Source organism: Gymnogyps californianus, chromosome 15 (assembly GCF_018139145.2).
Source record: "Gymnogyps californianus isolate 813 chromosome 15, ASM1813914v2, whole genome shotgun sequence".
Lineage (NCBI taxonomy): Eukaryota > Metazoa > Chordata > Aves > Accipitriformes > Cathartidae > Gymnogyps > Gymnogyps californianus.
Genome location: NC_059485.1, coordinates 17,412,128 through 17,425,751, shown reverse-complemented (window position 1 = coordinate 17,425,751; position 13,624 = coordinate 17,412,128). Strand labels below are relative to the sequence as shown.

The window sequence follows — 13,624 nt, the reverse complement described above, 5'->3', positions numbered from 1 at the left end:
AGCTCCTTCCCCCACACCCCCATATGCTTAAGGTAGTGCTCAGATAAGAGCTCTGGGATTTGGCAGCCTTTGCTGGTGCTTAAAGGCTATCGCAGCCACCAGAGAGACACTTGAGACATCTCGCCCTACCCTCTCCTTGTCTGAGAGAAGACCTTCGTTCCTGTTACTAGGGGAGGGAGAGGGGGTGACAGGCAACGCTGGAAGAGTAGACAAGGCAGCAAGGCACAGCATGTGTTAAATATCTTTATGAAGTCAATCTTATTTACATGGATACAGAATCACTTTACAGACAGTTTGATCAGGAGGCAACGCGTGCTTTATTTCAGCAAATTAAGGGCAAGACTACGACACGTCCTTGTTTAACTGGTCGATTAGTATGTGGGCTGATGGTACCTGCACGGTATAACTAACAACAGCGGGCTACAGTAACCATGAAAATACTCACTGCAAGAGCTCGACTCCACCTGGAAGGAGTGATCCTCTTCACATGTATTCTCACACATGTAGGAACAATGATTCTTTGACCAATCATTTACGCTACGGGTGTTGCGCTAATGTAATAAAAGACTTTGTCCCAAACTGGCAAAGGGCTTGGTGATAAACTTGTACACATTCAGAAGCGACAGCATTTCTGTTTTAACTTTAGTTAATTGGGGAGGGTAAGGGAAACCTGAGGCAAAGTGCAGATTCCATCGCTGCTCTTTATGCAGGAAATCAGCAGGACTAAGAAACCTCACGGCTGCTGAGGGAGCCAGGGCAGCTGGGCTCTGACGAGTCCCAGCCACAGGGAGACTTCCCACTCTGAGACACATGCAGGACAGCTAGGAGGGCTGTCATGAAGACAGGGTTAAAACTCACTGACCCACCAAGTCTCCTGGGAGAAAAGAAGCGGTGACAAGTTCACCAAGCACATCTAGCATTCAGAAGGGCGTCTGAGTGAGCAGCAGCCATCTTGGACTCCGTACAGCAAACTGCTCCACTCTGTGCTGGAAGGACAATTTTTATTTCACATTTCCACTGTTCTGGATTCTAAATAATATTTCAACTTTAATTTTTACCAAATAAACTTCCAGCAGCAGTAGGGACTGTGGCGCAACCTCGAGAGAGTGCCACATTTCTGCAAAGCTGGCATTTTCCTTCATTACCATTTCCTAGGACAGTGGGTGGGTTTGGTATCACGATGATTGTTGGTGCCTCAGTGGTTTGTAGCCTCTCCAGCTGGGATTCTCACTGTGCTGCTGACTGACGTCCTTCGCTCTCCAGAGCCCGCTGCCAGAAAGATTCATTCCCGACTGCAAAGACCGGCTGCTGCTGCTGGCTCTTAGTTTCCAGTGGAACGCTTCCCTGCAGTTGAAGCAAGAGAGAAGTTTAACGTTTCCTGACGGAATCCGCCTAAGGCACGCAGCAGCCCCTGCAGCCTGCTTTGCGAGCGCAGGCGTGAGAGCACCTCCCCACCCGACCTGCCGTCACGCTTTGTCAGCCGCGCAGAACAGACAAGTTTGAAGCCTGCAGCGACAAGAAGCTGAACCCCTGGAATCCAAGACACCACAGTCTGCCATAGATGACTTCAAGTGTGCAGCGCTCCCTTACAGCAGGCCAACACCAACTAAATGGCACCCTGAGTTATAACACTGCGCTCATTTGTGCGACACGGGCTTTTGCTGCGCTTTATGACAAAGACCGATTCCTTCCTGGTGCTGTAAGCCCATGGTAGGGGCAAGTCCAGCCTGAGCGTACCGGCACCAGAGGCTCTGCAGCCCCACCTGCGCCTCCCGGCAAGCCCGGGCTTTGCGGTGGCAGCAGAACTGCCCGGTCCCGGCTTTACCAGCTAACGGGAACACCCTCGGTGCTTTGAATCGGGTACAGCGACTGAGTGGACAAGAAAGCAGAGCTGCAGGGGAGGCCAGCAACCTCCCTGAAGATGTAGCCAGCATTTTTGCTGCTTTTTGCTACAGCAACAATGCAATTTAGTCCCTGGCTTTTTGCTCCAGGTCACAGGGGACAGCTAGGGCTTTTCACACCAGTGGCTGGAAGGCCTGAGGCTAAGTGAGAAGCAGTGCTGTGCTTTTGCTGCTTCTACCTCCCAAGAAGTGCAAGTTCTGCTCGGTGTGGGGGAAAGACGACAATAAAACACAAGAGGCCTCCTACCTCAGATGGGGTGTCAGGAGCTAAACATTTTCTTAAGTTTGGAAAGGAATCCCTCCTTGTTCTCCTCAGCCTCAGGCCTATCCCCGCCTGCGTCAGCGCTAGCCGTGGCCCTGCCACCTGGACACAAACAGCAAAGGGCTGCAGTCAGATACATCTCCCACCAGTAGCCAGCACCCCTGACGAAGCGAGAGGGTTATTTTAGACGGGGAATGGTCAAGTCAAGGCAGCTGGTTTTGCCTGCATCCTCGCGTACAGGGCTGCATCTGGCAGCCAGCCACAGTACTGGACCACTTGCAGTAAAAGCACTGGAGAGCCCGGACCCCAGAAGCGGAAAAGACAACCATCAGCCCAGGTAACGCCATTCCCTTCCCCTCTCCCCAGCCCTCCAACTGGCGAGGGAATTCTCGTGCTGCACAGTCGAGTCAGGGACCCCACAGGCTTTGGAAAGGAGCACTTGGAATTGAGAGTCTGCCACTAAAAACAAGTTGTCTACTTGACCACAGCCAGCCATGACTTTACAGGGGGAAAAAAAAAAAAAAAAGCTATATTGGTGGTCCCTGGAACAATCTGTCTTCCTGTTTCATGGTGGTGGTGTGACCCTTTAGAGCAAAGCAGTGTGAAACCATACCGAGAGCCTGCCTCACGTAATTCTCATGCAATGCTCAGACAAACAGTATCAGGGAGAAAACGAACTCGGGCTAGAATGAAAAGGCTACAAGTATTTCAGAACAAGTGTCCAGATAAGGAATCTTACTGGCAGCAATGAGCATAATTTTCCTGTATAAACAGATCCTGAGAAGTTGTTTGTCCCTCCAGAAGTGGCTACAGCAAGAACAAAGGAGACCTCTTTGCTAATCTGCTTTTTCCACAGTAAAACCGTCAATAACAAGACCCCCAAATCCTCCTCAAGCTTTCTTTGTGCACAGAGAACACAAAGTCCAGTCCTCCCCGTCCTCCCACAGCTGACTCCCGAGCTCAGGCTGATGCAACGGTATGAAATACCGAGGCCTGCGGCAGAACACACCTCCATCCACGCAGGGTATTTCTGCTTCCCGGAGCAAGGACACATTTTCAGCAACAGCCTGTCTCTGTACTGCAAACTACTGGTGGTGGTTTTAATCTACCTTGCTGCTTAATTGTGGTAAAAAGTGGTAGGTTTGCTTTTTAAAAAACAAGTTTGGAGAGCATTTTTTTCCCCCTTTGGCACATAAATGCCTTTAAAAAGCTCGAATGAAAGTTTTGTGCTTAGAGATCTCGTCCCTTCCCCCCAAGGCTGACCCTTAATGCTTACCCTCAGCAGAAAAGACATAACTTCTGTGTTATGGAAGCACTATAAAACATAACATTGGTAAGTATTTGGCAGATACTGCCTTCCAATATCCTGAACTTCAGCCTATATTCCTCAGGCTTTGGCATGTCTACTAGAGAGGACCTGAGTTCCTGGGATCATTTAGCAGCTTTGAAAGACTCTCCCCTTTGCCTACCTGTACGCAGTCATAAATGCCCTTTTTGGTTTCAAGCATAAAAAGAAATCCAACCGGCTTTAAGAAGTTCATTGTTCCAATATAAGAAAAAATTGTTTTCCAGTAGCAAAAGACAAAGCTCTTGCCTTACTGTTCTACCATATGTTTCGCCTTTAGCTGCTACTGATGCCAGGTACCTCACCCCTGAAACTTAAAATGCATAAGTGCTGAATCAAAAATTTTAATCTGGAGCTGAAAGAGCAGCTTTACAAAGCTCCCAGCTGGCTTCTCTCCCTCCACCATGCTGGACGTGGTCTACTGACTGGAGCCAACACTCGGCACCAATGAACTTTTCTATCCTAGGTTCCCCCACGTGCACAGAATATGGCTTAGAGCAGCCTTGACAGCAGTACTCCCCTTCAGCTTTCAAGGAGAAACATTCCCACTGCAGTCGGAAGCACAACGGATTAGCTCACACAGAAAACTGGCCTGAAGCACATTCTCTTTTTCTACCTCTGCTACTAAGAGAAGTTACTTCTGGCAGAGGGGCAGAAGCAGGGAGCAGAAGGCATTCATCACCACAGCGAGACTCACCACAACTTGTCAGAACCCCAGAGTATCTCAACGCCCGCTCTCTATTCACGCACAGATTTGCTCAGTAAGTATTCAAGTAAAGCCTTCTGGGAAGAGGCTACTTTCTTGCTTTGTGCAACAGCCTATTAACATCATACTAAAACTATTCCCAATATAAGACGCTCGGCAGGTTGTGCCGACACGCTGTCTCAAGGTGACCTTGGCTCACCTTCCTCCCCAGGAACCCTCAGGAAGCGCTCTGCACTCCCACGCCAACTCCAGGAGGAAGGAGCGCTAACTCCCACCGCTCACCTGATGCGGTGTTTGTGACCCCATTCACCGTGCCGTCCACATCTGCCTCGTCCTCGGCATAGCTCATCATTAAGGCTCTCTGGCGATCCGTCAGCCTCCTGCAGGTCGAAGACAGGGGTGTTGGTTACGGCCGTCTTTAGGGACAGATGTATCTACAGACCTCCATAACCTTCTCCAGCAGCACGCACGAGAGGCAGCTATTAGAAGTACAAGATGAATACACCTGGCATCCACTGAGAAGCCCTACGGTGCTCTTAAAATGAGCAATCCATAAAGAATAAGCCCCAGTGGAAGAGAAGAGATACAATGCACTGCATTTCACCAAACTGCAGTGAAAAACCAAAATATTTTGAAGTGCTGAGAAGAACGGTGTGGAGCTGCAACAGAACACACATCTGGGGGGGAGACCTCAGGAAGTGAACTCCCTTGCCGAGTGCAGCAATACAAGCTAAAAAGTTTCCTTCACCACAGGAGCCGAGGGTGGCCAGGCAGTCTGAAAAGCAACTGCCAAGGAGTTCAGTTCCTTTGAGCTGTAGCTGTGAGAGCACAGACACGTTATAAGCCAGAACACTGAATTTATGTAACCAGGATGCAGACAGAATCATAGATAGCCAGGCAGATACGCAGGTGAAGAAGTACTGCCGTGTTTCCAGGGTTTAGGATTTTTAGAGCTAGGTTGCAAATGGTATTATTAATAAAAAAGTCTACCTCACATTAGAATTAAAAGCAGAGTGAGAAATTAATGATCTTGATAAAGCAGTCAGGAATTTTCACATTGCAAAAAACAACGTTTTTTTGCAAAAAGTTCAAGATTTCACAGAAACTTGTATTAGCTCTACTTACTGAGGAACTTTTATCTTTATGTGAATGTAGTGGTCTCCGTAGCCGTAACTGTTAACCTTGGGAATGCCTTTCCCACTCATTCGAATTCTCTGGTCTGGCTGAATACCAGGGGGTATCTATGAACACAGAGGTGGCATGTTTATTACTCTAGTTTAACCATTTATATAGTAATTACATGTCTATAAAAATTAACTACTTCTCCAGCAAGCTTCAAAGTAGGATGGGAGAGATCTGGTACGTTCACGCATCTGGACACATTCAGAAGGTAAGTCAGTAATGACGGAAAAGCTTTTGAAGGAACGAGTAAAGAACCCCGCACGGTCTGTAGACCTTGGACGGGATTTGTCCAGCAATCCACCCGGCCCTTCCTTTCCCTGTCCCTACACAGCGACAGGAAAGGAGGGGTGACCAAGCAGGTCACAAACTACCTGACGCTCAATCCTGAAGAAGTCTGAAACGCGACACTGGCAGACTTAGGAGATTTGCACCGCCTTTGCAGCAAAGGAGAAGTCTCTGCTGTCCCACACTGATTTATGCCCAAGCTCTTCCACGTAATGGTACTTACTGCGATATTGATTGTCTCGTACAAGCCTTGACATCTGGCTGTGCCTCCCAGAACAGCCTGTGCTATTGAAATAAGGAGGTCCGAATGGATATCTGCTCCATTTCTTCTGAACACAGAACTTTTCTGAACCTAAAAGGCAGGCAGTTCCAAAGAGAAGTGAGCACACCACCGCAAAGTTCTCGTGGTAAACTGCTTTGAAGGTTCTCAGAAGAAAACATATCAGAATGCTGTAGTCAGACCCTTTACCATCCACAAACTGCACGGCTAAGAAGTGTAAGTTAATGTTCAGTCTTTTAGAAAAACACAGATCTTCACATAACCATAATTAGCCAGAGGCTTAGAGGACGCCTGCTTCCCGTCTCAGCAACTCCCTCCCCTAATCCTGTTGTTAATTTATCAGCGTCAGTATGATTCTGTGGAGACAGAGAAGATGCTGCCTTGTCCAGTACCCTGAACAGGGGAAAGCCAGAAGAGAAGAGGGAGGCAAGCACCTTTGCAGTGGCCTCACAAGCTGGAAGAGAATTATATCCTCCTGCACCACAAAAAAGGCACCGAAAAAAACTTTCTCCTTGACAGAGACGCACGTGACAGGATACCTACAGGAGAAGAAGGCCCCAGCTACAAAACATGTGCTAAGCAGCACTTAACGTGTGTCTGCAAGCGGACACTTCACCAGCCAGCCTCTCGCAGGCGTTCCCGCAGCCCTCCTCAGTGCTCCCACCCGTGCAAGCAGACAGCTCCTTCACATTTCCAAGTCAAAGACTCAAGGCATCAAGAACCTACTCTGCATTTTGATGCACGCTAACAAAAGGGCCTCATCCTGGACGAAGCAGCGCAATTCTTCATGAGCAAAATTAATGTTACACCACTTGTTACAATGCAGATCTCCTGCTATCTCAGAAAGTTCACGTGGATCATGTTACCTCAGCTGTTTCGAAGGATCACTCGCTCTTCCTCCTCCGTCCCCCATTCAGTCAGTCACTTCCCAGGCAGTTGCGAAGGGAACAAGCGACCAACTTAAATACTGAAAACGGCCAACAATATAACGATACGTACCCTGAACGTAATGAAGATTTCTTTCTTCCCCACGGGCATCCGAACTGTCTGCCCATCCTCAACACCTGCAGTCAGAAAAAAAAGAGGGAACGTTACTTTGCGTTCTAATCCACGTGTTACTTGAATACCTACAACTCTTGCCATCCCCAAAAGCCGGCCACCACAGCAGCACCCACACAGGCAGGAGCACGAGGCACAAGGCCTACCAGCAGGCAGCACAGTAACACTCTCCAGAGGAGCCCAGGAGCCGTGGCCAAAGGAAGGAGATGTCAGCACACGTTTATACCTCTGAGGTGACCACTATGCACCAAGCAGGCTCATTACTTCCTTCAATCCCTACAGAATTCTTTTGGGAAACGCATCAGACTAAGGAACACCGGGCAGCCTCCACAAGCTGCAGGAAAATTACGGGCTGCTCACCCAGGGCAGTCTCAAAGAAGCAAGCCTTCAGCCCCACCACTCATTTTATCCTCTCTGGGGAGAAAGGCCATCAGCACGCTGTTCTGAGCCAAGCTAAGGCTTTCAAGATTCCCACCCTCTCCCCAAGCTTCATCAAGGACAAATGAAAGACCCAAGGCAACAAAACCTTTCGAGAGTTTCACTCTTCAAAACCTGCCTAGAAGGATCCATGCAAGAACCAAAACCTCAGCTCAGGAAGGGCAAGCAAACATTTATGTCCACGGCCAGAAAGTTCATCTCATTACTAGCCCTTTCAATTGCCAAGCTATCAGCCTGCTTTCTTCTTAAGATAACTTCTCCGCAGCAAAACTTCTTACGTTGCTCTCACATTTGTACCTGGCAGGGACAGAGCCGTGCTTTGGAGGCAAGTGCCTTGCTGTTGGCCAAGTGGAAGCAAATAACTATAGTTATTTAACAGAGAGCAGCACACAAGTACAAGACTAACCAGCTGGCACAGGAACCATCACTGTCTTCTTTTGTTTGGTTTGCCCCGTTCCTCGACATACTACGCATGGTGTCGTTATGATGGAACCACGACCGCCGCATCGTCGGCACGTAGATCGCATTACAAAGGGGCCGGTATTTATCGTCTCCTAGTGAAGAAAACACAGATCGTACAAATATTTAGTCCCGAGATGGTACTTTTCACTTCCACAAAACACTGCCAGTGACTGGCCCAGCACATTTGAGTCCCTCTAATTGCACGTGCAACCTGACAGGACAGCGATATCCTTTAGCAAGGGGTGGAGCGGAAAACTGGCTCAGAAATCCAAAGAGGATGCTGCTCGTGAGAAGCGGGATCAGATTCAATTGCCATCGCATTCTGATTTCCACTGAAAACCATCACTGCTGTGAGCAAGTGTCTCATGGCGAGGGGAAGGGCAACACAACGCTTTCCATCTCTAGGCTTTAATGTGCAAGCAGAAACAAAGCTCCTTACAGTGCTGTTTCACAAGGAACTACAAACATCTGTATTTTGAGGAATCCAAGGACAATCCACTCGCGTGAATTATTGCCAGCGTCCAGGAAAACGTTACGGAGACTGAGCTATGGGCTGAACTGTGAAAGCCACCCGCCAGACTGAAGCACATGAGGAAACAGTGGGAAGAGCTCGCAGTCTCCTCCGACCAACTACACCTGTTCTGCGCAGAGAGATACTCTGGTCACAGACGGACTGCCGGTACCCATTTTGATGCGTGGAAATTGAAAGCCTGAAGCTTGATCATAACTTACTGTAAGTAACATGCATCATCTTACTTCATGATTACCCTTAGGCTGTCATCACCTTCCTCCTCCCTCCACCCCTCAATTCAAAGTATCCCATTTAATGCCCAAGTAATTTCAGAATCGTTAATATGGTTTGCTGGATGTACGATACCAGATGATCTAGCCCTGCAGGCTAGTGCTTTTAGCTGGGCAGAGCACTTCTTTAATACAAAGAAAATCTTCCTAGTGGCTATTAACATCAAGTCCACATTAACTTGGCTTCACCCAAGATAAGCAGATGACTGTAGTGAGAATTTTTCACCGTGGAAGAGACTGACTTGCCCCAACAACGAAAAGCACAGCAGAACCTGTGTCTTAAAACGCACTTACCATGCCAGTGCCACTGCAGTAGTGACAGTGCTGCGCTTTGGTACCAGGTTCGTGTCCTTTACCATTGCATCGCTCGCAGGAGTCATTGATGTTCACCACAATCTCCTTGTTAACACCTTTTGCAGCTTGGGTGAACGTCAGTTCCATGATATACTGTACAGGAAACACGGACATCAATCGCCAGCTGACAGGCGATGGGGTCTTAAGCAGACTGAAATTGGTTTAGGCCAAATATCAAACAATACATCCAGGTAATAGAGGGAGGGAAGAAACAGATTCAGAAGGGTTCTGCCTCACTTGAGGAAGAATAATCTGTCTCAAATAAATAAAAAGCAGTACAGAAGGATAGCAAACATTACAGGAATGATGACTACCAGTCTGATGAGCAGTTGTGTAGCAGAAACGAGATTTAAAAACATAAAAGAAGGAAGTAAAAATAGAAGTCAAGCATTTTTCTGCCCTCAGGAAAACTCTTAATACTTCTGAAGGCTTTGTTTCATGGGCATGCAGCAAGAGGTGAGGGAGAAGCCTTTCGATCCCAAGGAATCCCAAGCTCTTCCTCAATAAACTCTACATCAGCAAAGATGACTGCACAAAATTCTGTTTATAATAGAAAGGCCATTTTTAGTAAAGCCAGAAGTACTGAATACCAAGCATTTCTGAAGGCAGCGCATGAATCAACACTGTCAATACCTAAAAGAGCATTTAGCTGCAGTACAAAGAACAGGACATAGGTTTTGTTTTATTATGGGCTCCACTGCAAAGGTAAGCCAATTAAGTTGCAAAATTAAGCCAATTAAGCAGGCAAACCTAACGCTGGAAGGCTTGCTTTATAGTTAAAAGGTATTTTGTGGTTTTTAGCATTACAGATCAAAGCAGACATATGTAAATCAACGTACAGCAGAAAAGATGCCTCTACAATGATGGAATTGTCTGGCAGCACCGACTGGTGTCAGTTAACACCAGCTGAAGTAGCTGAAGTCCACAAAAAATACTCTTTCTGGAGGTGTGGAGGATGTATCTACACAGCTTACCAAAAATACGTGACTCTCCCACCCATACAACGGGACACTCACGTGCTGACATTCCCAGAAGCAAATTCATTGCTTAAGCTCGCTCCCGAAGCGATCTGTGACAGACTAGTGTCCCTCTCCAGCTTTTGTGGTTTTCATTTCTCATTTTCATTTCATTACTCAGAAAATAAAACACATTTCGTACCTCCTGTGGCTGGTCAAAGACATTCTGAAAATCGCCAAAAGGGGATCCCGAAAACTCTCCGAAAATTTTTCTGAAAAGCTCTTCCGGATCAATCGATGGACCACTGCTCCAGTACTGCCGCCCAGCGCCGGCACCTGCTGCGCCAGGATCAAAACTAGCCGTGCCGTAGGCATCGTATTGTTTCCGCTTCACTTCATCACTTAATACCTTTGAGGCAAAAGAACGATGCCATCAGGACGCTGTACGGATCCCGAGCAACTGGACAGCGTGTACCTGCAGAGCGGCGTCTCTCGGGAGAATTCAAGGCTACTGGCATTATCGCCACAAGCCCACGTTCTCAAAGCTTCTCGTCACCGGGAGGGCTATCCCAGCTCTCGGCAGCATACGAATTACTGAAAAGCTCCTTCTTCCCTGGTATCTCTCAGCTCGTCATCAGGAAGATGACAAGATCTTACTCATTTCTAATAAGCAAGAATAACTTACGTTATATAGTCTATCATTAATATATCGGGTGAAAGCTGGTGATAAGAGCGCTGGGGTAAATTTGAAAACCCACGAGAGCAAAAAGCAGCACCAGAACATTTCTGAACAAGCTGAAGAGCAGGAAGAAACGGGGCTGAGGTGCAGCACAGTGGAAGGTACCTCTGTCTCAAACAGCTAGTAACTGCCAACAGGTTTTTTTTGTTTGTTTATTTAAGCTGACCAATAATTCCACGGCAATGACCGCTGCATCCATGCCAGTCACTCGCTGCTAAGAAAGAGCACAAATTGAAAGAGCCCAAAACATATTCGGCTAAATCAGAGATTTGGGCTAAGTAATTTCCTGGAGACACCACTGGGACGGAGGCACTCAAACCTGAAGCACAAGACATCAAAAAATAGCCATGGTTCTACAGGAAATGCACACAAGAAATGTTTCCCCCCATCTACCCTCCAATCTCTCCTCCTTTTCATCACGATAAAATCCTGCATATTACCTCGTAGGCTTCTGCCAGCTGAGAGAACTTCTCTTTAGCTTTAGGGTCATCCTTATTTGTGTCAGGGTGGTATTTCTTTGCCAGCTAAACAACAAAAATCAAACCGTTAGAGACAGACAGAAGTAACTTACTTCAGCATATCTCGCATGCCAGGAAAAACACATTAGGCAAAGCCTGGCATTCGCTCTCTCTATTTTAGGGAGCTAAAAGCCTTCATCTTCTGTTATCAACCCAATATAAGGAATGACAGAAGCTGCTCCTGACTCTCTCAGCAATCCCAGGACCTTCTGGAAGGAGACCCGGGATGACAGCGCAGGCAGACCAACGCTTTTGAAGAGATCCCCAGACCGCTGTGCTGACCGTTCCCACCGCTACCTCCCCTTGCCTCCAACGGGTCCAAACACAGGGATCTCAAAGGCGGTTCCGTTCTCTGCCATACGACAGAGGCTGCGGGCTGCTACGGCTCCTCTATCTGGCTACGGGCTCTGGGCCGCGGCCCGGCAGTCGCCCACCTGCCCCAGCAGAGTCCCCCCCCGGTGGGGCCCGCGGTCGGACGTGCCTGGTAGTAGGCCTTCTTGATCTCCTTCTGGGTGGCGGTGCGGGGCACCCCCAGCACCTGGTAGTAGTCCTCCTTGGCCCGGGCCGCCGCGCTGCTGTGGAAGGAGGCGGCGGCGGCGGCGGCAGCGCGCTTCGTCCCTGCGGGAGAGGAGGGCAGAGGGGCCGGGGTGAGGGTCGGGACGGCGCGGCGAAGGGCAGGAGGCGGGACAAGGCCGGGGGAAGGGGCCCGGCCTCCGCCCGGCCCCGACGCGACAGCCCGCGGCTCGCCGCCCCCCGCCCCGGCCCGCTGAGGCCCCGCCGCCACCGCCGCCGCCCCCGGCCCCGCTCACCCGCGGCGCAGAGCCCGGCGCACAGCGGCAGGAGGCGGCGGGCGGCGCGGGCCGAGGCGGCGGCGGGAGGCGGCGGGCCGCTGAGCCCCCGGACGAGCCAGAGGAGCGGCAGCCGCCCGTCCCCCGGCCCGCGGCTCCTGGCGGCGGCGACGGCGGCGGCCGCCCCGAGCCAGCGCGAGGAGCTCCCGGCCGCCATCTTGGCCCCGCGCGCAGCGCTGCGCCTGCGCCGCCGGCGACGCGCGACGCCACGCGCTGCGGGGGGGGTGGGGAGGGTGGGGGAAAAGGACGCAGCGCGCCTGCGCAGTAGCCTCGCGCCGGTACCGGGCCCCGGTCGCTGCGCGTGCGCGGTGGCGCTGCCGGGCGCGGCTGCTGTGGAGCGGCGGCGTCGGCCCGGGCCTCGGCTGCGGCGGCCCGCGGGGGCGGCGGGGCCTGGGCCGCTGCGGGTGGCCGCGGCATTCTTGCTGCCGTGGAGGGCAACCCCTAGCAGAGCCCCGGCGTGGCGGCCCTCGGGGGGAGGCACCGGGAGCGGTGCCTACAGGGTAACTGTGCCCGGCAAGGGACGGCACCAGCTCCGTGCTGAGGAGACCCAGGGGAAGGGAGAGGCAGGTGGGACCCTCGTCAGGAAGAGCTTGTCCCCGTGGGCCGGCCGGGGGGGAGCCGGGCCCAGCCAGACCCCCGCACCCCCTCCTGCAGAGGGGCTGAGGCAGCCTGGCCTCAGGAAGCGGCTGCCCTGCGGCAGGGTTGTTGGCTCGCTGCTCCATGCTCGGGGGTCTTCTGCTCCCTTCCGAGGCCTGTTCTCCTGCCTCGGCGGGTGAAACGCAACCGGAGAACTGAAATAAAGGCCTTTCCGAGCCCAGGACGGCTGCGCTACCGCACCGCCTGCGCTGAGGGCAGGAGCTTTTCTCGGGAGAGAGGAGAACAATTTGTGCCAAGCGCGTTTCTCGCCTGCCTTCGTTACCGAGGGCTGGCGCTTCTCGACGCTCGTCGGCAGAGAGGTTCGGCTCTGCGGTGCGTGGGAGGACGCGGCAGCGAGGCTGCGTGGCGAGGGGGATGTGTCAGGTCCTGTCTGCTCTCACCGTACACACGCCAGTGTCACGGCCCCGGGGGGCAGCGGGGAAGGAGACCTGGGCTCCAGCGGGCGTGGGCAATGCTGCGGCCGGGCCCGGTGGGCTCAGATCCAGCCCTCTCTTCCCTTCCCCTCGCCGGCAGCTGCCTGCGCACAAAGGTTTCTGTCCCCTGCCGGCTGCGAGGCCGGGGAGTGGACGAGGATGCTGAGCCCGCGGGACTGGAAACCTCCCGCTATCCCCGTCCTCTCTGCCCAGAGCCGGAGGGAACAGCTGCCCTCGTCTCCCACGGGACATTTGGGCGACAACGGGGGGGGGGGGGTCGCAGTCCCGGGTGCCCGTGGGTGGGCAGCTGTCGGTCTGGTGACCCCGAATGTCTGCGGGGGGCAGGGAAGGGGGCTGGGACCCCCCCCCGGCACCCCCGGGATGGTCGCCCCCGGGGTTGCTCCGACGGCGGGGGGGT

The 13,624-nt window shown here is 51.7% G+C and overlaps 1 protein-coding gene across 1 annotated transcript; it reads right to left on the bottom strand.

Annotated features, from left to right (window-relative positions):
• Positions 1-229: 229 nt before the first annotated feature.
• On the bottom strand, positions 230-13,458 carry DNAJA3 (DnaJ heat shock protein family (Hsp40) member A3). The gene is made up of 13 exons (XM_050906208.1): positions 13,452-13,458; positions 12,098-12,349; positions 11,770-11,906; positions 11,211-11,294; positions 10,234-10,440; positions 9,016-9,168; positions 7,865-8,012; positions 6,961-7,025; positions 5,905-6,033; positions 5,340-5,455; positions 4,497-4,594; positions 2,149-2,265; positions 230-1,344 (listed from the first exon to the last, which is right to left on the bottom strand). Exons 1-12 carry the CDS (start codon positions 13,456-13,458, stop codon positions 2,162-2,164), a joined length of 1,500 nt encoding a protein of 499 aa, XP_050762165.1. The 3' UTR covers positions 230-1,344; positions 2,149-2,161.
• Between the last annotated feature and the right edge of the window lie 166 nt (positions 13,459-13,624).

Excerpts from the sequence above, each read along its gene's own strand:
- DNAJA3 (XM_050906208.1), bottom strand. Across the intron at positions 6,034-6,960 it reads AAATCTTCATTACGTTCAGG|GTTCAGAAAAGTTCTGTGTT; the intron begins GTACGTATCGTT and ends CCTGCCTTTTAG. Across the intron at positions 4,595-5,339 it reads ATAAAGATAAAAGTTCCTCA|GAGGCTGACGGATCGCCAGA; the intron begins GTAAGTAGAGCT and ends TTCGACCTGCAG.